This window comes from Athene noctua, chromosome 10, assembly GCF_965140245.1.
Source record: "Athene noctua chromosome 10, bAthNoc1.hap1.1, whole genome shotgun sequence".
Classification (NCBI taxonomy): Eukaryota; Metazoa; Chordata; class Aves; order Strigiformes; family Strigidae; genus Athene; species Athene noctua.
Window position 1 is genome coordinate 19868826 of NC_134046.1, and position 26454 is coordinate 19895279.

Sequence of the window (26454 nt, forward strand, 5' to 3'; positions counted from 1 at the left end):
ACGTGCAAGCTGATGCCCTGGAGAGACCAGAAGGGAGCTGGGGGTGGCCTGGCTCCCTCTGCCCCTCACAGGGGCTGGGGGTGCCTCCGCACCCGGCCGTTCTTGCTGTCTGGGGATGGGTGCTGCCACTTCTGGTGCCAGGCTTTCTGCCGCTGCCTTTCCTGGTGCCGCAGGGCGTTGCAGTAGATATCCAGGCTGGTGCCCGGTGCCCCCAGGGCCCGCGGGAAGCCCTTGTAGCCAGGGTGCAGGTCAATCCGGGGCCGAGGGCTCTGGTGGGTCCCTCCTAGCTCGGCCCCCTTGCTCCGCTTGTAAGGTGTCACCTCCATGGCCTCGTGCCTGATGATACGGAGGCTGTATCGGGTGAGGGGCCGGGAGAAGGAGCGCTCCACCGCCTGGCACTCGTAGGTGCCCATGTCCTCCCTCGCCAGCTGGCGGATCAACAGCCCTTGCTCCAGCACCAAGAAGTGGCCGTTGTTCCTGACCTGGGGCAAAGGCAGAGCACCGTGGGTCAGTCCCCAGGGACTGAGCCACCCCTGCACCTTGTCCCTGCTGTCCTGTCCCCTGTACCTCGCTCAGGCCTGTCTCCTCACTGTGCTGCACCAGCCACCGGACAGTCGTCTGTGGGGAGCGTGCCAGGCACTCGAGGAAGGTTGAATTCTTCTCCACTCCAAAAACCAGCTTCTCCATAGCAGCGGTCGCTGTGGGGATGGGAAGGAGAGGGGAAGGGGTGAGTACCCTGCGTGGGAACTGCGTGACAGGCAGGGAGGAAGGACAGCATGGAGCATCCAGCACATGGTAGGCTGCACAGGGTATGCAGTGTATCGTGCTGGTGCAGCTGGTGAGCACTGGTTTCCTAGTGCTATGCCTCCTGCCCTCCTGGGCATTGCTGTCCCCCGGGCAGAGCTGGCTGCCTGCACTGGGGCTCCTCGGAGAGGCCGGGGCTGGCACTCACCCTCTGCAGTGTCTTGGCACTGGCTGAGCGGGTCAGACTTTAGCACGTCCTGGCAGCGGGCACGCCTGTGGGAGAGCAGACAAGGCTGGGGGGTGGCTTCTGCCCCTGGGACCCCCCTGTGGCAGACCAGCCAGGGAGAGGGGGGACCAGGGATGGCTGGGGCACTTGCTGGCAGGGTGACAGTAGGGGTCTGGGCTGGCAGGTAAAGCCTCCAGGGCCAGCAGCTTGCCCTCCACTGCTCTGAACACCATCCATTTGAGGGCGCACAGCAGCTGACCCAGGCAGACACTCACCTCTTCTCAGTGAGCAGGTGAGGGGCACAGTTCTTGCCATCCCAGGTGCAGTAGGGGTCCCTGGCAAGGCAGCAGTCGGTGCAGGTTTTGCCATAGAGTTCGCAGCGGTACAGGGAGAGCTGGAGCAGCCCGTGGGTGCTGCTCACAAACAGCTCCTGCTGCTCAGGCAAGCGGAACAACAGCAGTCAGTACCCAGGGCTGGAGACCAGGGCTAGAGGGGGAACAGAACTCCCGGCCCAGTGCTGGGGTGGGGGGCACTGGGAGACAGCGGGAGAGCGGGGCAGAACCTGCCACACACACCCCCCCCCCGACTGCCCTGGTGGGACCCCATTCCCTAAACATGCAAGCTCTGGGGCCAAGGGACCCACACAGAGGGGCTGGGGCCAGCTGCCCTCTGTGCCCTATCCCTTGGCTGCTTTGGGAAGAAGCAGGAGGGAGGACTCACCCTCTTTGGTGATAATTTCATGTCCAGGATGGGAGAAGGCATCTGGAAAGGAAGGAGAGAGTGCTGCAGCTATGTTGTCCCTCCTGGGTGCTCCAGCCTGCCAGTGGGGCTGGACCCGGGGCGGCAGGGTGCTGGGGCCTGGCCCTGGTCTCTGGTCCCAGCTCCACCTGCTCCACACTCCAGCCTGGGCTGGCCCTCCTCAGTGTGAGCAGCCCGGGGCAGCCCTGCCTGCCAACTGTGCTTTCAAACCTGGGCTCAGACCACCCATTTTATTTTGGGCTCTGGTGTGCCACCCCCATCCCTGACAGGGACGGGACGGGGAGCTGGGAGATGACTTGGCTCTGGTTTCCCTGGCTCCCCTACATACTATCAGCATCACCTGCCAGTCAGGGCAGGCAGAAGCCACCAGCAGTGAGGCGAGGGACCTCCCTGATAGAGGCCAGTGACTTGCTGCAGGAGCTTGCAGGGAGGATGCCACAGAGCGAGGGGAGGCTGTGTGGTCCAAGCCTCCGTGGTCCAGTCCTGGCCTCCTGTACCTTAGTGACGCTGATCTCCTCCAGGCTGATCACCTCGGTGCCACGGCTCACCCCACCAGCCAGCCCCACCTTCAGGACTTTACCTTCATCTGTGAATGCAGCAGGAGAAGGAGCTGTCAGGGCTGGGAGCCACCTGAGCTGGCAGGGCCCATGTGCCATGCAGGCTGCCCTGTGGTGACAGCGTCCCCAGAGCGGGGGTGAGTTCCCACCTGTGCCAAGGAAGAGCACGTCGTAGTGCCGGCTCTCCATCTCCAGCCTGTGCACCAGCAGCCGCCGCAGCCGGTAAGGCACATTGACCCTCACCAGGATGGGCTGGCGGCCCTGCGGGTACACAGGCTCCCACATCAGCTGGTGGGTGCGCATGAAGCTGATCACCTCATCGGGGAAGTCCTTGGTGGACTGCAGGAGGGGGTCGTACGTCTCACTGGGGCACTGCGTGGCAACATGGAGGGCTGCATTAGGGCCAGGCCAGCCCATCCCGCTCCCCCCTACCCTGCTCCCCAGTCCCTTACCATGCCAGGACGGGGATAGGGGACGCGGCCTTTGTATTCTACCCAACGGTAGTCAAATCCCTCCTTGTGTGCAAAGGGGCCACTGAAGGCAGCTCTCAAAGCAGCCATGGAGTAGACACAGACAGCAGAACCGCTGAAGACACCGCTGCAGGGGGAGTGCGGGGCTGTCAGTGACCCTGCTGCTCCACCAGGAACAGGAACATGCACACCCGCACCCAGCTGGGAGTCATGCAAGGCACCCAGGGGGTGACAGGAATCCCTTTGGCACAGCCAGCCCAGCCTAGGGGACCGCTGGCTGTACCGATGACAGATGCGGTGGTTTGGCAGATGGGCTGGTGAACCAGCAGCAGGGGAAGCACTGAAACAGGCAGTGACCCTTCCTCTGCCAGCTGGGTGCTGGTCCTGCCCTTGTCCCCCTGGGGCAGCCCTGGTGAGGGGCTGGTAGGGCTGGACTGCCCCACGCAGGGGCCAGCCAGAGCCCTGCTCACCTGGAGACTGTGAAGAGGCCAAAGACAAGTGGGTTCTGCGGATCCCGGGTGCGCAGGAGGAAAACATCCTCTGCAGAGAGAGGGGTGGAGGTGAGGCACCCAGGAGCTGGAGCGCCAGTCTGGGAGATGCAGGTGGGCATCCTCGATACTGTGCCCACCTCCCTGGGGCACACTGGGAGGAGCAGCCGGGGCGGAGCAGTGCTGAGCCAGGCTGCAGAGCGGGCTGTGCACTCACCGAGCTGGTCAAAGTGGGTCTCAGTGCCCTGGGGCCCAGGGATGGAGCACACCAGGCGGGCCTTGAGGAACGTGCTCCAGCGGTTGATGAGGCTGCGCTTTCCTCCTACGTCGTTCTGGCAGGCACCAAGAGCCAGGCTTAGTCCAGGCTCTCCAAGCTTCCCCCACCACCACGCACTCCTCCATCCCCACAGCAGGACACCCCCAGCCCCGAGTCCTCTGCTCTGTGGTAGGTGTGTGGTGACACCCTCACATCCTGCTGCTGGCCCCTGCTTGGGGTGCCCCTTGGCCCAGATGAGGTAAAAGCCCACCTAGTGGGACACCTGGGCCATGGCATGCTACTCTCTGGTGACTGACCTTGCAGACACGGGCCACCCTGGCGTGGATGTGCCGCCTGTCCCACTGCCCAGCTTCCATGGTTGTCTCACGGAAGAAGATGTAGACCTTGTCATCGTGCGGGTTGTAGGTATCAGGGATAGCGTAGGCACCGATGAATGCAGGTTCTGCAGGGGCAAGGAGCAGCACAACTGTCACTTTGCCCTGATCTGACCCTGTTGTACTGCCCTTGGAAGCCCTTGGGAGCAGTGTGAGACGCTGTGTACTCAGGGTGCCCCATGGAGACCCTGCTACTGGGAAGGCAGAGCCCCATTCCCGGTGCTCAGGCTGCAGAGTGTGGGCTGGCACATGGGTCCCACCAAAGCAACCATCAGTGTTTCCCCTCCGGAGAGGAGAAGGGGCCAGACTGCTGAGCTCTGGCCCCAGCGCTGGCCCCAGCCTCTCCCCAGCAGTCAGGAGAGCCCCCCATGCCCCACAGGTTCCCCAGTCCTACCGTGTAGCCAGTGGTCCTGGTTCTGCTCTGTCCGGATGTAGCTCTGCTCAGCCCCATGGACCCAGGTCCGGAAGAAGGCAGCACTGCTGCCCATAAAGTCACTGGAGGTCCCTGAATACAGTTCCCCATCTGCGGGGACAGAGGGGGCATGTGTGGGTTGGGGATGCCACTGCTGGAGGCGCAGCCTGGCTGGGAGCCTCCCCCAGACCTGTGACCCAGCACAGCTTCTAGTCCCCAACCCACCTAGACCTTCTACAGCGCTGGTACAAGGTGGGCAGGCTGGTTACGCCTCACACCCCCATGTGCGTGCCGCTCAATCTACTCCCTGCATTCGTGATTCTGTGCAGGAACTGCGAGGTTGGAGTGAGCCGGGGCAGGACTGGGCTCTGCAGGATGGCTTCTCTCACTCACACCCGCTAAGGCACCCGCCCAGGACTGCAGCCACGCACAGCAGAGCAGGGTGCAGGCACCGCTGCCAGTGCCTCCCAGCACAGACCATTCCCAGTGCTCCCACCTTCCAGCATCACCTCTGCTCCCCTCTCCCTCTTACCAACAAGGAGTCCCGTGAAGGGTTCATGGGGGCTGTATGGGCACCGTCCTCGCCCCGATTCCAAGGAGTGGGTCACCAACCGCATGGGGGGAGCCCCGGGACCCTGTCACAGCCAAAGGGGAGATGTCAGCCCAGGGGGAGGATGGAAACAAGCTGGGCATGTGAAGAGTGGGAAGGAGGCTGGTGTGCTTGGCTCTGCAACAGGTGGGTCCCTCAAGGGAGCTGCTAGGAGCGGGTCCTGTTCCCACAGGGCACCCTGGCACTGCCAAGCCAGGACTGCTTCTCATCACATGCACCAAGGCCATGCAGGTGACTGTGCCATGCTGGCCAGACACCCTTCCTAGGCTATGGGGCTCCCTCTCCCTGCCACTCGCTGGGGAAGAGGATGGGGACATGTTGGGGGTCTCTGGCCACCTTCTGCAATGGGGACGTGTCTGGCCAAAGTGTCCCTCACCTTCCACCTGGGTCCCAGCTGGATGAAGGCACAGACGGGCTGGTAGGAGCCAGTCCCACAGGCGAACACGTGAGTCCTGTTGAAGGGCTGGAGGAGGCGGATGAAGTTGGCACACTCCGTCTGCTCAAGGGGAGATGTTTGTTAGTGGTCTAAGCCCAGGTCTGGGCATTCGTGCCCAGCCTCATGGCATGTCTACTCGGGATGCAGGAGCCCAGCCAGATCCTCCCTTGGCTGCCAGTAAACTGAGCTTAACTCCAGCTGGCTCAACACCCTCATCTCAGGCAGACCCCACACTCCCTTTCAGGGTGATGTGGGTGTTTAATATCCATGGCAAACCACAAAAAGCCATGAGCCGGGGGCTGCCAGCCTTACTTACCTCCACGTTCTTCCCTGCCAGCTGGCAATGCTCAACCTGCTCCCTGGAGGCTGGCCAGAAAATCTGCAACACAGAGACCCCCACCAATGCAGCCCCTGCTTTCCTTCACCGGCCAGGGTCGACTGGCTTCCACGGCCACAAGTGGGAATGGGCTCTGCCAAAAGCTGCTGCCAGGCACATGGTGAGGACATGGAGCTGCTCTGCAATGGGTCTGACATCCCCTTGGGTCCCCCAAGGGCCTGGCCAAGCTCAGAGGGCAGCCTGCCAAATAGGCTGAGAGTGAATCTGGCGTGGGGACAGAGCCTGGGTGGGCCACGGCACGCCCAGTCGGTGGGCAGGCTCTCCTGGATCCCGGCCCATGGGAACGCCAGGCTGCAGCGCCTTAATGTGCTTTCCTTTTGTTGGGCTTGAGCTGCACACCCTGCCAGCAGGATGTCTTGGGATGACATTAGAGGACTCACTGCTGGAGTTGTAGCTCTTGCAGCAGCAGCAGGGACTAGGTGTGATAGCAGGGCTCTGGGCACTGCCCTTCCGCCCGTGCTCTGTGTCCACCCAAGTCTCTTCTCCTAGCCAAGACGCCCTGTACCTCCCCGGTGTTGGCCTGTCCCAGAGGGGCTCAACAGCACCAGGGATGGGTTGACCCCACTGATTGAGACATCCTGGTGTAAATGTGTCCCTGGTAACATTAGAGCAGCCCAGCTTGGAGCACATCCACCTCCACGCCCCGGCACTGGAACGAGGAGCAGCTCCCAGGGAGGAAGAGACCAGCCTGGTCAGGGTCATGCTCACACCCTCCTACCAGCACTGACCTTCTCAGGCTCTCTGCTGGGATGGTCCAGGTGGAGCAGGAAGATGTGGTTTTTTGCTCCCACCATCAGCCAGGCCCTGTCTTCATCCACCAAGAGGGCTTGGAAATTCAGGCCATCCCCTGAGGCCAGCAACAGGCGAGAGCTGTTGGATTTCAGCAGATCTGAGGAGCACAAGGTGGGAGAATGAGATACCCATCCATGAGTGGCACAACAAGCAGCCAGAGGTCCCGTGCTCCCCCTCTCCATGACAGCTCTGACTATCCCCACCTTCCCCAAGGGAATGCAACATTCCTGCCATTGCCTTAGCAGACAAACACCAGCTTTGGTGTCCCAAAGCTCATCATGAAGCCTCCACTCATGAGAATACCTGGAGGAAACAGTGAATTACCCCTACAAAGAGGAAAGCTGTCCTGACCTTGCTCTAGGCTGGGCTGATTTGCAGGCGGTGGGGCAGGACAGTGGTCCAGCCTGAGGAGCCCAGGTTGCTCAGCTTCCAGCCTGCCTTTCAGAGGAGCTCTTGGAGCCCCAAAGCCACTGCATCCCATAATCATGAGGAGAAGGCTGACAACAGAGGTGACTGTAACTCCCTGTAACTCACTGTAACTCCCATCAAGATTTCCCTGGGCTTCAGATCAAAAGACTTTACATAAAAAAGGTTTTGGCTATTTGCTGGGGCATTAGAATGCATTAGAATGACTCAGGAAAAGGGTTTTCAAGAGCATTCCTTCGGCACTGCTGGAGGGAAGAGCCACCTTTCTGAGGGTGAAAGTGTGCCACGGACACAGTGTGCTCCATGGGGAGTGGAGACAGGGCAGTGGGAAGGGCTCTGTTGCTCAGGCTGTAGCTCCTCCTGTGCAGAAGCCTGGGGGCCGCTAGCATGGCCCCTCCAGCACAGTTGCAGACATGTGGGTGTGTGAGAGGGACAATAAGCTCTTGTGTCTTGGTTAACCACTCCTGAAACAACATCCCGCAGGCCCGCATCGGTCCGTGACATGCAGCACCAGGTTTTGGGCTGGCTGCCGGGGTGAGCATCCCCAGCATGGACACGGAGCCGCAGCAGCTGCCATCCCAGTGAGCACTGGCTCCCAGGGATCGAGGCAGGGGAGACAGGCACCAAGGTGGGCCTTAGAGCTTCCAGAAACCATAACATATCACTTTCCGCTTCAGAAGTGGCGGGATCCAGCTAGGGAGAGGCTGAAGGCTGGCAATGCTGGCAAGGCTGCTCTTGGTTTTGGTGCTGTGCAGGGAAAGGTGCAAAAATAGGGCCATGGGATGGGGAGATGGAAATGGGCTGCTGCTGAATGGGGACTGGAGGGAGGTGAAATGCAGTGGGAAACCTGGGGTGATCTGTAAGACCCAGGCTGAGAATTTACCCAAAATCATGTGGATTGAGGCAACAGTTCAGGAACTGAGGGAGGGGAGCCGTCAGGGGGAACCGGTGGCTAGGAGCATGGGTGGACGTGTGGCCCGGGCGCAGGTGGCGTGTACGTGGGCATGGGCACAGCTCCATTCAAAGGGGACCGGCTGACCCAGGAGGTTGCGTCTCTCTTCCTTCCACCCCGTTTCCAGGGCAGAGGGGAAGCGGGGCCAGTGCTTGCGAGCTGGAAACGCCACTGACGTCATTTGTCCCTGTGGGGGGAAGGACCTGCTGGGCCCCAGACAGCAAGCAGGGGTCCCTGCCCGGATCCACACTGCTGCAGCCAGGACTGCTCCCAGCTAGCCTTTCCTTCTCCCCTTGCTCCAGGGTCAATGCTCCAGTTACTGCAGGACACAAATCCACCTCTGCCAGGCTCCCAGCCATGTCAGGGAGCTCCTGGCCCTCCTCCTGCTCCCACAAAAATTGTGCACAGCCCACTTCACTCCCCCCTACCCTCGGGTGTCCAAGGGCTCCCCTCTGGATGCTGTGGATATGGGGGGAGCAGATTTCCAAGCCATTTCCCACCAGCTGAACGGGATTAACAGCTGAATTCCTGTCCCTGCCTGCAGGCCACTGTCACTGCTGAGTCCCCAGTGAGATGCATTGCCCTCCCTCCTGTGCCTGCCAATGCTCCTGGCAGCTGCCCTATCCAGGCCGAAATGTCAGGCAGGGTACTGGGGAGTCAGGTTGGGGTGGGAGGGAAGGTTAAATGTTGATCTGGTACATGGGCCTAATTAAGTGGATTGGGGACAAGTCTGGTCCCCAGGAATGTCACCCACTGGTCACCCTCTGACCTGCCCCAGCCCCACCCAAGGACAAGGTCAGGGAGGATGATGGAGGAGCCCTCCCTGCTGCTGTGAGAGTATGTAGGAGGACCCAGGAAGGATTCACTGCCCTGCACTTGCACCATGAGACTTCTGGCAGGTTTAATGTCCATGAGGGTCTGACCCTGATGGTCTCTGTGGCACGGTTCTGCTCCCTCACCAAGCACACGGCAAGTGCTGTGGATCCAGATCCTGTACACAGGAAGCTGCTGCACATACACCAGCCTCTTCTTGCCCCCAGTCAAGCTACACACACAAGGCATTTGATCCCAACCCCGACCCCCAGGGCAGGGAACCAGGCAGTCTCTGCAGCAGCTGTGCTGTGGCTAAACTGATGGGTGAGCCCGGAGAAACATCCTCTCCTTTGTGTTCACTATCTCCCAAGGCCACGGTGTTTTTCTTTATTGTTGGGACCACTGTAACCGCCTTGTCCCATCCATCATCTCCGCCTGCCCCTTAGCTACAGCATCCTCAGTGCAAGGCGACCCTGGGCTTCCTGGGGTCACAGCCCGGCTGTGCTGGAGGGCTGTCCTCTCCCCTTCCCCCAGCCCTCAGACAGGTCAGACCATGGAAGAAGATTGCTGAAGCCCAGGGGAAACTTGGCACTAAATCAGGCTCCAGCCCCTCACTGCTGTTGGCTGATAAGAGACGTGTCAGTGCAGCTCTTGGTGCTGATAACCAGAGACCCACCAGCCTCCTGTACTCCTGAGCACTTGCTGCATGGTGATGGCTTCTGGGTCCTGCCCAGCTGGGCTGGCTGCAGATCAGAGGCTGGCAGAAGACCCATTTACCAACTCCTAGCTGTGCCTGACCTGGATTATTACAGTAAGAGGAGCTGGGAGGCTTCCTGTGGTTTCGGTGCATAGCTGCACTGCTCTACAGCCTCAGAAAACAGAGGCTCAGCCCTGGGCAATGTCAGGGCTGACCCAACCTGACCCATCTTACCCACAGGCTGCCCCTTGCATGGCCATGATTGCTGGTGTGCTATTATAAACCTTCTCCTCACCTCCTCAGCAGGGTGGGAGCCACTGCTGTTGTTCTTGGCCCTGTGCCCTGTGCCCCATCCTTCCTTTGCTCTCCCAGCCTTCGGTGCTGTCATTTCCTTCTTGCAAAGCCTGCTTGAATCTTCTCCCCCCACCCCGCCAAGGGCTCTGCCTGCCACCCCCATGCTGGGATCTGAGGGCAAGGCTGATCCTGTAGACAGACTCTCAAAGGCCTCCTTTTATTATTTTTTTTTCTAGAGGCTTTTAAACCTAAACTTCTCAAGGCATTGTGTCCTTGAACCTGTCCCATGCTGTCCGTGAGTCACATCCCCTGCCATTGTTAGCATTGTCCTTGAGCCCTCCTGATGCTGGGAGCTTCCTATGCTGCCTCTGCCCAAGACGTGAGGGCTTTTGGCATGTCTGGCCCCAGCACACTGTGGGGCTTTGAAGTCAGCAGTCCCTCTGCACCCCCGCTGCCCCAGCAGCCCTGCTCTGCCTCCTCCAGCTCCAAGGCAAGGCAGACCCTGCACTGTATTTCCGAGCTGAGCTATCAGCAATGTCATCTCCCTATCTGGCATCCCTGGGAGGTCCAACCCTCTCCAGCCACAAAGTGGGGGCATCTTCCACCTTGCTGGCTGTCCCGGCCCAGAGAGTAGCTTCTCAGGGTGATGGATCAGGCCAAGAGAGTGGCTGCAGAGCTTTGATGGCCCCACCACTGCCACCTGACAGGTGTGGAGAAAGGCTGGTGGAGCCGTACTGACTGACACGTCCAGTGCACCTCTGGGGATGTCCTGTCTGTCCTTCAAAGCAACTTGCTCTTTCTCACATAGGTGAAGCTGAAAGCAGGTAAGTTGGCCAAGTCCATGCTGCAGGTCCATGGCAGGCTCTAACCACCCACATCATTCCCCTGCAGAGACCCTTTCCCTACAGACTCCCTTCTTGCACTCCTCTGCCGGGCTGTGTACTGTGCTACCTGTCAGTCTGCTTTTGTTGCACCTTCAGCTCACCAAAAGCAGGCCCCCCTTCGCATCAGGCACAAGAGCAAACTGTGCTACCCCTGAAGAGCTCATAATCTAAACAGACAAGACAGATGCAGGGGGGAAGGGTAAAGTGCAGCAGGGAACTGATCTGCACAGTGGATCAGTCTCTCCTCAGCAGGAAAGGAGGGGTAAAGGCAGAGGGGCTGAGCTGGGGCAGGACTGTGCTAGTGGGAGGCAGGAGAAGAGGCTCAGTGTCCCCTCTGCTCTGTGAGCATGAAGAGAGGGGACACTGCCCTGAGGCTGCCCAGGTCAGCTCCAGCCCAGGATACACCATAAGATGCCCAGAGTGAGTCTGAGCAGGAAACATCCCTTCTGGTGCCGGTGTTGTGCTGGACCAGGGCAGGACATTCCCTGCTCAGCTGCCTTCTCCGATGCAGCAGCGCCAGTGCAGCATCCTCAGGGGCTATGCTTGGAGCTGCATCCGGGAAACATCTCGAGGACCCAACATGTGGTGATGTTGCAGCCACAACTGTGGGGCTACTGCCTGCCTCCCCTGAGTCCTGGCTGCCCCCTTGGCTCCCTGCCTGCAGGATGCTTTCCCAGCCCTCCCAAGCAAGGTGCAGACCCCAAGGAACTTCACCCTTACCTTTGTAGGCGAGGCGAAGGCGCGGGGCATGCTGCTTCCATGCCTTGCTGCTGCCCAGCTGCTGCAGGAGGAGGCAGAGGAGGAGTGCGATGAGGGGCAGCCTGCGGCCGGGGGCAGCACGCATTCTGGAGCTCAGCAGTGGGGAGCGGGCAGCTCACCCTCACAGCACCATGGTCCAGCACCGAGATGCCACCTCCACTGCCAACTGCAAGGAGAAAAGGGGTAAGGTTGCATTGCAGAGGGCTGTGTGAGGGTCGGGACCCCCGTCTCACCGGCCACTGGCTGGGAGGGTGTTCAAGGGACGGCGAGTGACAGCCTGGAAGGTCTGCAAGCAGCTCGTCAGCCAGAATACATCAGGTCAGCTGCCTGGCAGAGAGGAACCACCAAGAGCAAGGGGCCAGCCCCCTGCACACCCACACCGCTGCAAAATGAGCTGGGGCTGCTGTGCAGCTTTCTGTGGGGGGAGGTCACAGCCACAGCGAGCTTGGCGTGCTGGGCCAGGGCGGCGAGGCACAGGCTGGGGACCCAGCGCCAGCTGCAAGAGTCTCATCAGCGTTTATCTGAGCAGAGCACCTGCAGTCTGCCAGGGATTGGGCCCACCCTCCCCAGGGAGTGTGGGCTTGGCGGGAGGCAAGGCTTGTCTTGAGGAGCTCCCGCCGCCTGAACTGGCCAGGCTGGGAGGGAAAGTGACAGCCCAAGGTGGCCGGTGTCTTGCTGGCTGGCCTGTCCTCACAGCCTCAGCAGTCACCAATGGTTCTGGTGGGGTGAGGAAGATTTCTGAATATCTCCGTTGCCATGAGCCATGCTCCTCCCCACTGGGACACCCTGCACCCCCTGTCTCTGGGAGCTGGCAGAGCAGCTGGTGCTCACAGGACCAGTTTGGGTGCTGGGAAAGGCAGCTGTGGCTGGGACACCTGCTCACCAGCTGCCCCAGCTGCCACCTGGGAGCTCCAGCATGTTTCATGTCCAGGGACTTCTGAAGACCAACTATTACAGCGTGCCAAGGGGAGGTGTGCGGTGTGAAGCCAGTGTGCCCACAGCATGTGGTACTCTGGAGTGCTTAGGTTGTAGCATCCTGGAGGTGACTGACATGAGGGAAGAGGCAAGAAGGGCTTGGGGATTAGTACACCCTCCAACAGGCTCTCAGAGTTTGGGCATACTCTGCTAAATACCTGCTTAGACCCTAGTGCTTGTCCAGAGCCTGAGGAGGGGCCCCTAATATTCATCTTACTGCAGCTTGGGGTTAAATTGTGTCTCTCTTACTCAAGGGGGAATGAATGTTTTGAAATGCTGTCCATAAATGCTGCTTTTGTGATCCCTTCAGCATCAGCTGTGGCTGTGTGTGTACATGATACATCACTCTGGCCGGTAGCTCTCAAATTGCCTGCTCACCACAGACCTCTGCAAGGCCACCAGCATCCGTTGGCCCTGGGACGCTGCAGCCTGGAAGGACTCTCTTACATTTACACCCCCTCAGACACATACAGGGTTTCACAGCCTCATCCGCCAGCTCCCACACCTCCTGCAGGGAGTGGGGCTGGCCTGCCAGTTCTCAGCAATTAATTCAGGCAATTTAGATGCTTTTTCCCCGCTTATAAATGTCCCAGTCCCTAAATGGCAGCTCTGACTAACTCCCCCTCTTGCTGCATATAAATTCTTCCAGGCCCATGGCTGAAAGATTTAAAATGAGCTTTTTGGCTCATTCCTGGCCAGGGGCTCTTGGCGCAAGGAGCAGGGGATTTCTGCCGTCCCAGCAAAGGCTGTAGGAGGGATGGTACAGCCAAGTCTGCCCAACTGCCTTGGTGTCTGCCTTCCACAAGGAGCACTTTACTCTGCTTAGGGAGAGGGTTTCGGGCTTGCAGAGTTGGGGTTTCTTTCCCTCCTGGCAGACAGGGAGCAGGCAGCAGCCCGTGGCCAGGCTGGGGTGCAGCCCCTTGGCACAGCTCCTCTCCTGCCCATTCCCTGCCTTCGCTGCTGCCTTGCTCTCGCTCTGGCCAGCATAACCTGCTGTGCTCTGGAGCCTCCCACCATTCCAGAAGACCTGGATGTGGCCTCAGGGTGGAGGTTGTGCTGTTTTCTGTCTCTCTTTGGTTTGGAGCTGCTTTCTCCATTCATCTACCCTTTTCCTGGTCAGACTTTTCAACAGGCCAACCACTGCCTCGGGGAAAAAAAGCACCACACAAACATGATGGGTTTATCTAGGTTTGAACTGATCATTGCTTGACATACTGATTGTAGAGGGGGGGTTCCCAGGTAGGAACACCATCAAACACCCAGGGGACCTGCTAACAAGCAGCGCTGCCTTCACTTCCCCCACAGCCACCTTCCCACGAGGCGCAGATGCCGAGCAGCTTTCCTGTGCTGGGGATGCTTCAGCAATTTCAGATCTTCCCCACACTCAGCTGCCTGCAGCAGTCAGTCTCCCAGACCCATCCTGCTGATGCATGGCCATGCCCTGAGCGAGCACTGCCATCCTGGGAGTCATCTCAAGGACATGCCTGACATTTGACAGAGATGATTTTTTTTTCCTTGCCAATGTGCTTTTGGTTGCTGGAGGACATGGGAAAATGCTGGCCTCTAATTGCAGCTTTCTCTAAATGGAGCAGGGCCTGTGCTAGGTTTAGGTTTGGGCTAAGCCAACCCTGGGAGGAATTTTTCATGTCCCAGAGCTCCAAGGGATGCCAGGGTGGGTCGGGATTCTGTGGATGGCAGGCAGGACACCGCTCCTGCCTCCAGACATGCTCATGCATGGCCATGGGGTGAGTTTTAGGGATGCTTCACATGCCTGCAGCAGGGGTGGGGGGGCAGCAGGGGCCAGGGCAGGCATGCACGCTCCCAGAATTTCATCTCCTCACCCTGCAGATGCCAAAGGCAGGTTTGATGGTGGCAGGAGCTGCAGTCACACACAAGAACCCAGAGCCCTGACAGATCTGGGTGCAGGGTCAGAAGAGGTGAGGATTATGCTGGAGGGGCTTGCAGTGGTCAAGGAAAGAAACAAACTGTTGAAGGATAACTTCCAGTAAGAAAGGCTTCTCCTATATGTCATTATTTCACCAAGACTTCAGGGCTCTTCTCCATCATGCCCAAGCAGTGCTGAGGGACTCGGCACATCCATCTCCTGATGCACAGTTAAAACCCCAGCAGCAGCCCCCCCCAGCCCAGCTGTGCCTGCAGTCCTTGGCATAGGGGCACCCCTTGCTGTGCCAGTCGGAGCAGGGACCCTGGGGGAAACACGCAGCAGGGTCACGTCCCCTGCCTGTAAACCTCTGTCCAAAGCTGCCTGGAGGTGAAGAGCTCAGAGAGACAGAGTTTACACTGAGAGGGGGAGCATGGGTGTCTAGTGGATGGAAACAAGCTGCGGATGATGAATCCAGGGTTAAATTAAACACTCCCGACAGCTTTAAATAATCAACTGTCTGGAGCTGCAACTATTTCTATCTCAGTTTGGAGAGGGAAATGCTGATGAGGGCAGGCTGCTGGGCGAGGGGACATCTGGGGGTTAAGATTTCATACTCTGGGCAGCATGGGGCATGAAGGGGAGGACCTGGGTGATTGTAGCTCTGTTTTGGGGGTTGGCAGTCGCCAGGAGTGCCTTGGTGTAGGTGACATGGGTGGTGACACCACAGTGCTGGGCTGATTTTGTACCAGCAGTCCACCAGATGCCTTGGTCCCAGTGGTCATCCTGTGCTCTCCCCTTCCTCCCTTTCCACCAGTCATCTGCAGAATTCCAGGTTTAAGGCTCTGGGCTGTCATCTAGAGCCACTGTTTCATGGCATAGTGGTGAATTTTTCCTTTGGAGACAAAGTCCCCTGGAAGGTCTTGCCAGAAACTGAGCATTACAGGGAAAAGACAAATCCCTCCTGTTTGAGACATGTGGGTATGGGAGGGAATCGTTTAACCGTGAAAGAACTGATTTCCTCCTGACAAAGCCTATTTGCTGCGATGCCATGAATAGTGTAAACCAGCACAAATTTCAGAGGGGGAAGAGCCTTGGCAGTGGATTTATCAGGCTAGGGATTATCTCCCAAGAGAGAAGAACGTGCTGAACTTGATCTCTTCAGCAATCTTGCATCACTAAGAGCAGCCCCCAGGGCTGCCGCCCTGCCCAGCACAGCCTGCCATGTGCTCCACCACTTTCACAGGCCCCGATTGTGTCCCAGCTAATCCCCACACGCCATTTGCAGCCCAGTGCCTTCTTCAGTTACACTGTGGGGCTGGCCAGGCCATGGGCAGGGGGTGATGTGCTGGCCCCAGCAGCTGGGGGACCTCAAGCGAAAGGAGCTGGGGGGAGGAGAGGGGCTGCACTCTGGCGTCAGCATTCAGCCACAGTGACCCTGCCTGCAGGGAGATGGAAACATTGGGCTAGAACTCACTGAGAAAGGGGAGAGCCTCAGGGGGCTGAGACCCCCTCCGTGGGGCTGACGCTGCCTGAGGCTCCCAAGCAGCCAAGCCCTGGCTCCCAGACCTGAGCCCCACACTCTTGAGACTGTCTTACCTCTCTCAGCAGAAGCCCTGAGTGTGGAGGGGGCCCTCTCTGCCTGGGAGGGCAGGTACCCCTCTGCCACTTTTGGGAGCCAGGAGAAAGGAGTCTTACCCAGGCAAAGAAACTCAGGGCCAAAGCCAGGCAAGGAGGTCCAGCAGACAGGACAGCTATGCCGTGCCATCAGGGAGGCTCATTCTCTCTTATGCCTTCCCATGGCTCAGCCCCTGTGCCCGTCCCACACACACATATCTGCAGGTTAGTTGGGTGCACAATGCATGATCTGGGCTGTGCAAATTCCGGGCTACGAGTGCAGGGAACGTGCACAGCTGGAGCTGTTGGTCGTGTGCCTTGGTGTGCACCACTGCCTGTGCACGTCCCTCTTCCTAAAGCGCTGCCTGCCCCCCTGCCTGTCCACACAGGCACAGAAACCCTCTCTGCTCAGCCTGGGGCTTTGGTTGTTCCCCTCCATCCCGTGCAGGATGATGGATGCCCCAGCAGCTGCAGGGAGAGGCAGCTGCTGTCCTTCTCCAACCAGGAGGACAAAGCCACTGGGGTGGGCTCTCAGCTCCCTCCCTGCCTTCCCCCAGAGCTGCCTGGCCAGGGCAGGACCGATGCTGGGAAAGCATGCAGTGCTGAGCTGTGTGTGGGATGGGGACAGAGGCATGGGATGTTTCTGCACCTTGACACAAGTTGGGACCACAAAAGCCAGTGCCAAAACTTGAGTGGCACTGGGGTGTCACGGCCTGCCCTGCGAAATGGCAGGCTTTCAGTGAACCCCTCCGTAACACAGGTCACACATGCTCACGCAGAAACCCAGAGGTTGAGGGGGAGTCAATTTTGAAGGGTTTGAGAAGAGGAATCATTCAATAGCAGAGCAAGGCTGAGGTTGTTCAAGCTTTGCCCGTGTTTCTCTGCCACCACACAGCAAGGCTGGCCAGCAGGCTCCCTTCCAACCGGGACATCTCCTGACAGCCTCCTACACTCCCGCCTCCCAAGATTAAAGCCTGCCATCACAATTAGCCCCAGATCACCCTTCCTTGCCAACCACCGCTGCCAAAGCATGCCAAGCATGGCAAGTGGAGAGGAATGAGTCCCAGCTGCTGCTGGCACACTGCAGTTCCAAACCGCCAGCACCTCACGCCTGCCAGGCAGCGGGCTCCTCGCTGGCGGGTACCTGCTGATAATGGTGATGGGGCAGGATCTGGGTGGCACCAGGGAGACTTCACTGACTGTGGTGACACTTCAGAGCATGAACGCTTTGTTCCCTTTTTTACTTCTTACTTGTGCTGATGGACAAACATTCCTGGTCCCTGAGAGCTGGCATGTCACATTAAGCACACACCAGCTGCGCCACCTTGGGCTCTGCAGCTGGTTTTCCTCCTCCCTTGTTGCACAAGGCTGTGTCCATCCTGGGTTGTGAACCTGCACGACAGCACTGCCCCTGCCCCGGCAGAGCCCAGCTGTCTCTGCCCTCCTGTGCAAACAGGAATTTTCTCTCTGCCTGGGGCCTTGGTAGGTGGGAGCCAGGCTCAGCTCCTTATCTTTAAGCAAGGGGTAAACTTTTACATTTGGAAGGGCAAATACAGCATCTCCTCATGGTGTCTGCCTCTCTGAAGTTTCAGTAGCTTCAGGCACACTCCAGTTGAGAGGCATCCTTTGAAAGCAAATGGGGAATTACCAAGCCCAAGGCTGGCCAGGATTTTAATAATTGTTTATGAAGGGATAAGGAGCTGGCTTTGCTTAACATTCTGCTAATCCCTTTCTCAGGGGGCCCTTACGTTTCCCTTGCTACTGAGAGAGGTGAAGCCCCCTCTGGCTTGGCTCTTGGGTGTCAGGCTGGGAAGGTGGCCCAGCCCCCAGGCTTGTCTCCCTGCACGGTGCTGGGCACTGCGATGGGTGGGTTGGACCGTGCTTTCAGGCAGCAGCTCCTGAAAGGTTGTTTGGTGTTCCTGAATGTGCTGCTGGATCCAGATAGTGCCAGCTGAGTAACCTCCACCGTTCCTGCCTCTAATTCATGCCAAGGACACGCAGCATCAGGGAGTTAACAAGCCCAATGTGCAGAGAAAACTGTATGGAGGTGCCGTACAATTGCACCTTGCAAGCCTCTCACCTAAAATGCTGCCAGAGTACAGGCAGCTTCCAGTGTCCTAGGCAGGCAGGGACTTCCTGGGACTCTGCATGCCCTCTGGCTCTGTCCTTGCTATACCAGCACCCCATTTGCCCAGCTCTGATTACAGCTTTTGAGCCTGCATCCCCATCACAGGGCAGTGTGCTAGGTCCTGCTGCCTAGCCCCGGCTCAGGCAAGGGGCTGGGGGGGCTGCCCAGACCAGGGCTCCTGGAGCAGGCAAACCATGCCAGGACACCAGCTGGCAGTGACGCAGAGGCAAATTTGGAGGAAGAAGGCTGGCCTTCTCCACAGACAAAGCAGAGGGTCAGGGACGTGGGACAAGTGAGGTGCAAGTATGTCTCACCCTGGGCAGCAGCCATACAGCTCATCTCAGGCCAGCCAGGATTGGCTTGGAGTATTAAACTCCAGATTAATTTGGTGTGTTAAACTCCAAATTGACTTGGCATATTAACTCCCAACCTGCCTCCTAATGCAATCGAGAAGCTTAAAATTCTTTCATCTTTGGGAAGAGGCTTGCCACACTCTGATGTTGTGTTAGAGAAAAAGTACCCAAGTAAGGTAGCAAAGAGACTCTGTGTTGCCCACTCTGCTGCCAGACCAGCTCCCCAAAGCCTCAGGAGTCCCTAGAGACAGTGCCTCGTTCCTCAGAGCCATTTATATCATGATGCCGCCCACCAGCTGAAACCCCCCTTGTCACCTGTGCACCACATGGCCTGACATTCAATACAGCCCTTGGGACACACACAGGGAGCTCTGCCCTGCTCAGCAGCTTTTTTGGGCCGCAGACCTTCCAGGCTGAGTTTGGGTGAATTGCACATGTGCTAAAACCTGGCAGGGGCTCCAAGGCCAGGAGTCAGCGTGGACTCTAACCAGGGACAGGTTTGCTAATACTTCTTGCCTCAGGCTCGCTGAAAAGCCCCTGCTGGGGAGAGGGCCTGGATGACACCCAGGGTTTTCATACAGAGCTTGCCAGCTCTGGGTCACCAGCTCGAACCTGGGCAGTCTCAGCCATCATCAGACACCTACTGTCATGGGCTGCTGGTCCTTTGGTGGCTGGAAAAGAAGCGGTGGGCTTGGTCAGGGTCCTGGTGGGCATGTACCAACATCCTATACCCCAGCAGAGAGCCAAGGGCTGGAGACAGCTCCATCCCCAGGGGTGTCTCATAAGACAACCAGCCCTGGGGAGGACAGAAGCATCCCTGCTCCCTGGACAGGCAGGCTGCAGTCTTTTCCAGCACTCCCAAGACAGAGCCTATTGCTACCTGAAGTTACCAAGGCATTTTGCAACAAACCTGCACAATTTGTGATGCGCATTTCCTTCATTCACAGCGGGATTATTGCTTCCCACTTCCAGACCTATTGGGCAGGGATGCTCAGCACCTCTCAGAGAGCTGTTGGCTTCACTGTGTTTCCCCAGCTATAATCCCAGGGCCATTCTGGGCAGGAGCTGGCTGTGAAGCACCTGCTCTGCAGTTCAGTGACCCGGCTCATCCACTTCACTCTTGCCAGCCAGTGGCACAGCCACCAGTCACACTCTCAGGGCCTCTCACTGTCCCAGGCAAGGCTGCCTGCCTCCCCCAATACTTGAAAGCTCTGCAGTGTTTTCTTTTCATCAACGGGAGCCTTGCTCTCTGTTCTCCCTGGCTTGCTGTGCTAATTGGAACAGGCTGGACAGGCGTGGGGGGCTTTGCTGAAGAAAGTATTTTAATGAGGATGGAGGGTGCCTGGACTGTTATCTGCTTCTTCTCAGAGCCTCTTGGCTGGGCTCCTCACTAATTACAGCCTGGATTGCCGGGTAAACTCTCTGGCTTGCAAGCCTTGGACCCCTGCAGAGCACCACGCTCTGGCAGCCTCCTCAACCGGCTGCCCTTTGCTCCAGCACGCTGCTTGGGGAGCCAGGGGACACAGCTTTGCCTGGCAGTGAGCTCCCGAGTGGCTGAGCACCCTCGCAGTCCCCACGCCACAGCGCTGCTGTGACAAAGGAGTTGTGTGGAGCAAGGCTGCAGCTTCTGTACAGGGTAATTTTCCTAGGATCAGCGACAGCAGAGTCACCGCGGATGGACCAGGCTGTTCACCGCAGCTGGCTGCTCATTCATTCTTCCCCAGGAGACACCAGGTCAGCTCCAGGCTGAGCTGAAGATGAAGGCACATCTGTCAGGGGTTGGGGTAGGTCAGTTATTGGTCAGCTGCCATAGCTTTTGTGCAAGGGGAATCAGGGCGACTGCTGGCAGCAGCATGCTCCAAGGTAGACAGCTCCCCTTGTTATCGTCATAGAATCATGGAGTGGTTTGGGTTGGAAGGGACCTTAAAGCTCATCTAGTCCCACCCCCTGCCATGGGCAGGGCCACCTTCCACCAGCCCAGGTTGCCCAAAGCCCCGTCCAACCTGGCCTTGAACCCTTCCAGGGAGGGGGCAGCCACAGCTGCTCTGGGCAACCTGTGCCAGGGCCTCACCACCTCACAGGGAAGAATTTCTTCCTTATATCTAATCTAAATCTACCCTTTTTCAGTTTAAAACCGTTACTCTTCCTCCTATCCCTACATCCCCTGATAAAGAGTCCCTCCCCACCTTTCCTGTAGCCCCTTTAAGTACTTGAAGGCCTCTATAAGGTCTCCCCAGAGCCTTCTCTTCTCCAGCTGAACACCCCCAACTCTCTCAGCCTGTCCTCACAGGGGGGTGCTCCAGCCCCCTGAGGATCTTTGTGGCCTCCTCTGGACCTGCTCAAGCAGATCCATGTCCTCCTTATGCTGGAGGCCCCAGAGCTGGACACAGCACGTCAGGGGGGGGTCTCACAAGGGTGGAGTAGAGAGGGAGAATCCCCTCCCTCACCCTGCTGGCCACACTGCTCTGGATGCAGCCCAGGACACAGTTGGCTTTCTGGGCTGTGAGCACACATTGCTGGCTCAGGGTCAGTTTTCCATCCCCCAGTACCCCCAAGTCCCCCTCCTCAGGGCTGCTCTCCATCCACTCCTCGCCCAGCCTGGATTTGTGCTTGGGATTGCCCTGGCCCATGGGCAGGACCTTGCACTTGGCCTTGTTGAACTCCATGAGGTCCACATGGTCCCACCTCTCCAGCCTGTCCAGGTGCCTCTGGATGGCACATCCCTGCCCTCCAGCGTGTCACCCACACCACACAGCTTGCTGTCATCAGTGAACTTGCTGAGGGTGCGCTCAATCCCTTTGTCTGTGTTGCCAACAAAGAAATGTTGCAAGCATTTAACTGGCTAGCCAAACCAGAGGTAACCCAACCCACTGGATGTTCACAAGTGGAGGTACCTCCTCACAAGCACGACTCCGTGTGCCAGTATCACCAGCTGGCCAGTGCAGCTCAGAAGCAACCACCGCTGCCTACCATGCTCAGGGTGCTGCTCCCAGGACACATCCTTCCTGTCCAACGCCTATTTCATGTGAAGGCCTCCCAGTTCTCCATGTACTCATCTGCACAGCATCCTGCTGTGGAAGTCCACCATGGCTGTCATTCTGGTGTGGAGCTGAAGCACAGGTGGACTGAGGGTGACCTGCCCATGGCCAAATGGGAACCATATTGGGGTAGGGATTCACCCCAAGTGTCCCATCTTCCTCCAAACAGCAGTTCATCCTCCTACAGCACAGACCAGCTCAGCACTAAGCCTGACTCTAAGACCAGCCATGCAGGAACAAGTGTGTAGCTCCAGCACATAGTGGCAGAGCTGTCACCGCTGGCCTGTGTGGGAGCACACACCGTGGGAAGACCAGCTCTTCCCCCAGCAATGAACAGATTGAAACTGAAAGCCTTTTTTTTTTTTTTTTTTCACACTACAAAGTGCTAAGGCCAAATTAGCTGACATCAGTGGTATCCTCCTAGAAAACAAGGAAACAAACCTGAACTCGACAGTGGGAGAAGCGGGGTAGTTCATGCACACAATAAATGGCAGCTTGCCAGCGTGCGAGACAAGAACAATAACTCCATATGGCCATGTGCTGTGAAAGGCATTGTTTTAGGGAAACCATATCCTGGGCAGGCTCCCAAGTCAACTGGGGGTGACATCGGCAACAATTGTGCTCCGTGCCATGTCATCCCGCTGGCAGAGCTGGGCTGTGCCGGCCCAGAGCACGCATGTGGCATCCCTGCAGGTACAGCAGAGCTGGGGCTAGTTCGGGGGGTATGTGGGGTCACTGACCATGGAGATGGCAGAGCCCAAATACCCTACAGTGCCCACACTGGAGAATAAAAAAGGCTTATCTCTGCCAGGAATATGGAGTGCTCCCTCCCAGGTACCATGAAATTACTGCCATTCTTGGCATCTAGCTACAAGTGGGCACTGAGATTTTATGGATGGGGTTTGGGATAATCTAGTCTTTAGGGAGACAGAATGACTTGGTCCCCTACACTGTGAGATCAGCTCTGCAACCTTATATTGGCCATTTTGCCACTCTGTGCTTCAGTTTTCCAGGGCAAAAATAGTCAAGAGAAGGTAGAGCCGTCTCCTGTGAGCAGGAGTAGGTGGGGAGGTGATGGGTGGCTCACAGAGACCAGAGATGACCAAAGCTGGAGACCCAGTTCAGAACAGATAACACTGTTTTCGCACTCTTTCCCACTGCAGCTTGTCCTCGGCAGGAACTTCTTGCCACCCCAAGCAGGGTGGAGTGGGTGCCCCTGAGCAGACCTCCCTCCCAGAGGAGGGGTCCTCAAAGAGGGCAGGTGAGACCAGGTATGTCCCCCCATTCCCCATCCAAAAGCCATTCCCAGCTGCCCCCAGGGCCAGGGAGTTACTCAGCTGACTGATTTTTGTGTCTTTGCTTTCAACACTACGTTTGTAACTGCGTAAGTGAGCACCTATAAAGAGCTAATTACCCCGTGCTCTCCAAGCCGCCTCTTGCTGTAATCCCAGTTGGAGTGGGGATAGACCAAACTTGGAGGAAGAGGCAGCTCCAAGAGTCCAGGAGCCAAGGTTTACAATAAATCTTCATCCTTGCTGTAAACAGCCCCTGAGAGGGTGTCACAGGAGCACAGCAGAGAGTGAGGCAGCCAGAAACCCTCACCAGTGAGAACATCTGCCAGCTCTGCTGGCTCAAGGGCTTGGTTTGGCAAAGAGCATTAGTAGTGAGTCCCGCCGAGGACCCTGGGCTTGGCTCCTACTCCCTCTGCTTGAGCTCAGCACTGCTTGGCAGCCCCACAGCCTGGCATCACCTCTTATCTCGCCAGCTGAGATGGCTCCGATGTGGCACCCCCTCTCTGGCCTCCACACACAAGCACATTGGTATTTGGGAGAACGACATACATCCTCGGGGGTTTCCTGTTTAAATCTCGACCTAAGGAAGCAGAGCAAATGATGCATGTCTTGCATCCTTGTGGAATTCGGTGAGATTAGATTAGGGATGAATTCTTCCCATATTTCTTATAGAGCTGATATCTCTGCCCTGGCTTTCCAATTGACTTCCCCATCCCTGGCTCATAAATCACAAGGGTGTTTGTGTGTCTGTCATTTTCAATACCGTTAACTCTGCAGGAGAAACCTATATGTTACAGCAACTCATCATGTCAAGTCGGTGACCCATCAGGACTGCCAGACACCCCTCCCTTTGAAGGCTGTGCGAGGCCTGGCTGGAGGAAAGCTGGGACACGCTCCACTTGGCAAAGAGAAAGCTCCCTGCGGCTTGTGCACGGGTCGCGTGGCCGGCATGTGTGCGGGATAACTGCAGTTTTGTGGCCATCTCTCCTGGAGCACTTTCCTCTCTTCCCTTGGGCACATGGCTGCATCAAAAAATGCTGGTTTCCAGTTTAGCAGAAATTTCATGCCAGTGCTCAGCAGCCAGATTAATGCAGTTGTTCCTTATGGGCAATGATCTGCATAACTAAACGCAGTCATGACAGCAACCTGAGGCTTGGGGCTACTCCCTGCCTGTGAAATGCCTCCTGATGATTTCCAATGGACAGTGCATCCCTCGGCCAGGTTGCCCAGCTGCTATATAGGGCTGCCACATGATTTCAGCAGCTGTAATTCATGCCAGGGGTGGTCTTATTTCAAAGATAGGAAGAAATAACCCTCTTTCTCTTAAATTAAGTTTGTCAAGTGCTTTGTTATTTGTTTCTAGACATAAATAAACATTTAGACTTCTCCCTCCCACCCTCACCCTGAGTATCACAACCCTGTCACACTAAAACATCCACCCAGAGGCATGTAAAGCTCCTCACTCCCGGCCATCCATCCCCAGGATCTGCAGCGCTTCTAAGCAGAAGATCGTCAGTTAAATGACTCTGGAGAGCACCCAGCATTTCTCAGGCTCTGTTTCTTTTCTGCCTCCTATATTGTATGTCCCGAGGTTTCCAAGGGCTGAGGCATTGCAGAGCAGAAGGTTGAAGAAGTACCATTTCCCTGTCCCAACAGATTTCATGCAGCCTGAGAAGGGGACAATTCCCCCCACGCGCTGGGGAGGCTGTTTTTCCTCCTCAGACCAAGGCTGTCACAACCGCTCAGAGGCAAATGATTGATTTTTATTTGGGGGTGGGGGGAATCCAACAAAGCTGTCTTTGAGCAGTGGAAAAGTCCCCAGCATGGGCTAGGCATTAGTGACAATCTGCCCGATATCAGGTTTCGGGCTGTTAAACCTTAGCAGCAAAGCAGAGCGTCAGAGTCAAGGAGCTCCAGAAAAAACCCACCTTTGGAGACAGAGAGCTTTACCATAGCAATAAAACCTCCTAGAATCAAAGTTAAGGCATTAATAGATATAACCGTAAAAGATTATTACCACAAACATTTCATTACGTGCTACGGCAAACTGAGCAGCAGAATAAGCTCCCCTCTCTCTGTAGGAGCTGGGAAAAGCAAGGAAGCAGAGAGCAAAAGCAGACAAGCTTACAGCGGGTCAGACCTGGTTCAGCCGCCCGGGCTGAGCTGCTCCCAGCCGGCTCTCCCGGGGAGAGAAACGAGGCAGCCTCGTCCAGCCCGGGCCGCCAAGCTGGTGAACAATTAAAACCATCTCTCGGCTACTCACCCGCCAAGGAGCCTGCGGGATCTCAGCGGCGATGAGCCCACTCTGCTGCCAGCCCAGCGGCCTCCACCAAACCCGAAGCACCTGGAGGCTGCAGGCGGCAGGAGGAGCCGGGGGTGGCAGCCGGGGGCTGCCCCTTCATTCATAAAAGCAGCCCAGGCTGCGGGCAAACCCCCGTCCCGCTGCTCCCGGTGTGCTCGGCCGCATCCGCGAGCAGCAATTGCCATCTAGTGGTACCTGGGTTTGTCGGGCCGGGGGCTGCGGGAATCGCATGAAGTCATAGGAAAGCGTTCGGCTTTTCCCCCGAATATTTCATTTCTGCAGCTCAAGGCACACCTAACAGGGGTGGGACAGTACAGCAGCCCATCAGATGTCTCGGTCCTTTTGGGGTTTTTTCGAGTAAATTGGGAAACCAAACTGCCGTGGGGCCCGGAGGCACACAGGCACTGTCCCACTGCTGCCTGGCAGTGGGGATTTAGAAAGGAAAGCTCTGGTCAGCAAGCAACTCAAGAGCAAAATGTTATGGAAAGGGAAATCTGGGAGGATTTTGGCTCCAACGGCTGTGCACAAGCCCAGTGCTGCGGGAGCAGACCCATACGTCCAAGGACTTGATCCATGTACTGTACATTTACAGTGGATTTTTTTTTTCTCCGCTCCAGATGAGCCCTGGGCTGATGCTGTAGCCTGAACGCCCATCAGTGGCCAGGGAGTGTGAGGTGCATGCCTGGAGCACGCTTGGTTTGGTTTCATCTGAAAGGAATCCAGCTGACCCACTCCCAGGCCTGAGCTCTCCAGAACTGCTCCAGGACGCAATCCAAAGAGTAGTAAAGTGGGAAAAGCTGGGGGATCGGTTTCAGAAGCGCACCCCTGAGCCAAACTAACGTGCTGGAGCAGGCACGCCTCAGTGCTTTGGAGAAGAGGGACTTTGCTGTGTAACCGCCCCACGCCTGGAGAGCTGTTGGGCCCCTCTCCTCAGCCCCAGCAATAGGAAGGACCCAAGAGAGCTGCCTAAGACCCCAGCGGGGCCAGGGAGGGTGTCGAGGCCCTGTTGTGCTGGGGGCTCTATTTAAGCCCACGCCTGGGTTCTCAGCACTTTCCCAAGTTGTGCTGCAGGTCGACTGCTCTCCTGGAGGGACTTCAGGTTGATGTAGGCAGCCCTGGCTCCTGGCTGGGTGTCGGACCAGTGTTACAGGCAGTTTTGTCACCAGCTTGTTGATGGGACCTGTCACTCCTGCCCTGGTCAGTGGGACTGTACCCTGGTGGGTGAGGGCACCCCCTGCCCTGGGGTGACCCTGCTCTTGCTGCCCCTCCTCGATGGGAATCCAAACCATCCCAGCGCAGGCACTGCAGCTCCTCAGGCCGATCCTCTCCTTCCCTCTGGAACAAGCCCGGCATGGTGTGCTGTGAAGTGATGTGTGTGATGGGCACCCTGCCGCATGGGAGCTGCTCACCAGGGTTGTCTGCAACAGCTACATTCGTAAGGTGATGACTGGATGTGGGTCCAGGGGGTGAACGTCACGCTGTTACCCAGCTCTCTGCCAT

At 57.6% G+C, this 26454-nt stretch overlaps 1 protein-coding gene across 1 annotated transcript; it reads right to left on the reverse strand.

The window, feature by feature from the left end:
• Positions 1-58: 58 nt before the first annotated feature.
• On the reverse strand, positions 59-25007 carry LOC141964352 (semaphorin-3D-like). The gene is made up of 18 exons (XM_074914623.1): positions 24916-25007; positions 11329-11533; positions 6479-6639; positions 5670-5732; positions 5294-5413; positions 4840-4942; positions 4290-4418; positions 3818-3963; positions 3462-3576; positions 3227-3296; positions 2739-2883; positions 2436-2658; positions 2227-2315; positions 1691-1732; positions 1246-1403; positions 953-1017; positions 568-698; positions 59-482 (listed from the first exon to the last, which is right to left on the reverse strand). Exons 2-18 carry the CDS (start codon positions 11450-11452, stop codon positions 66-68), a joined length of 2301 nt encoding a protein of 766 aa, XP_074770724.1. The 5' UTR covers positions 11453-11533; positions 24916-25007; the 3' UTR covers positions 59-65.
• Positions 25008-26454: the final 1447 nt, after the last annotated feature.

Excerpts from the sequence above, each read along its gene's own strand:
- LOC141964352 (XM_074914623.1), bottom strand. The coding sequence starts at position 11,452 with ATGCGTGCTGCCCCCGGCCGCAGGCTGCCCCTCATCGCACTCCTCCTC. Across the intron at positions 4,943-5,293 it reads AGCTGGGACCCAGGTGGAAG|GGTCCCGGGGCTCCCCCCAT; the intron begins GTGAGGGACACT and ends TGGCTGTGACAG. Across the intron at positions 4,419-4,839 it reads CTTCACGGGACTCCTTGTTG|ATGGGGAACTGTATTCAGGG; the intron begins GTAAGAGGGAGA and ends CTGTCCCCGCAG.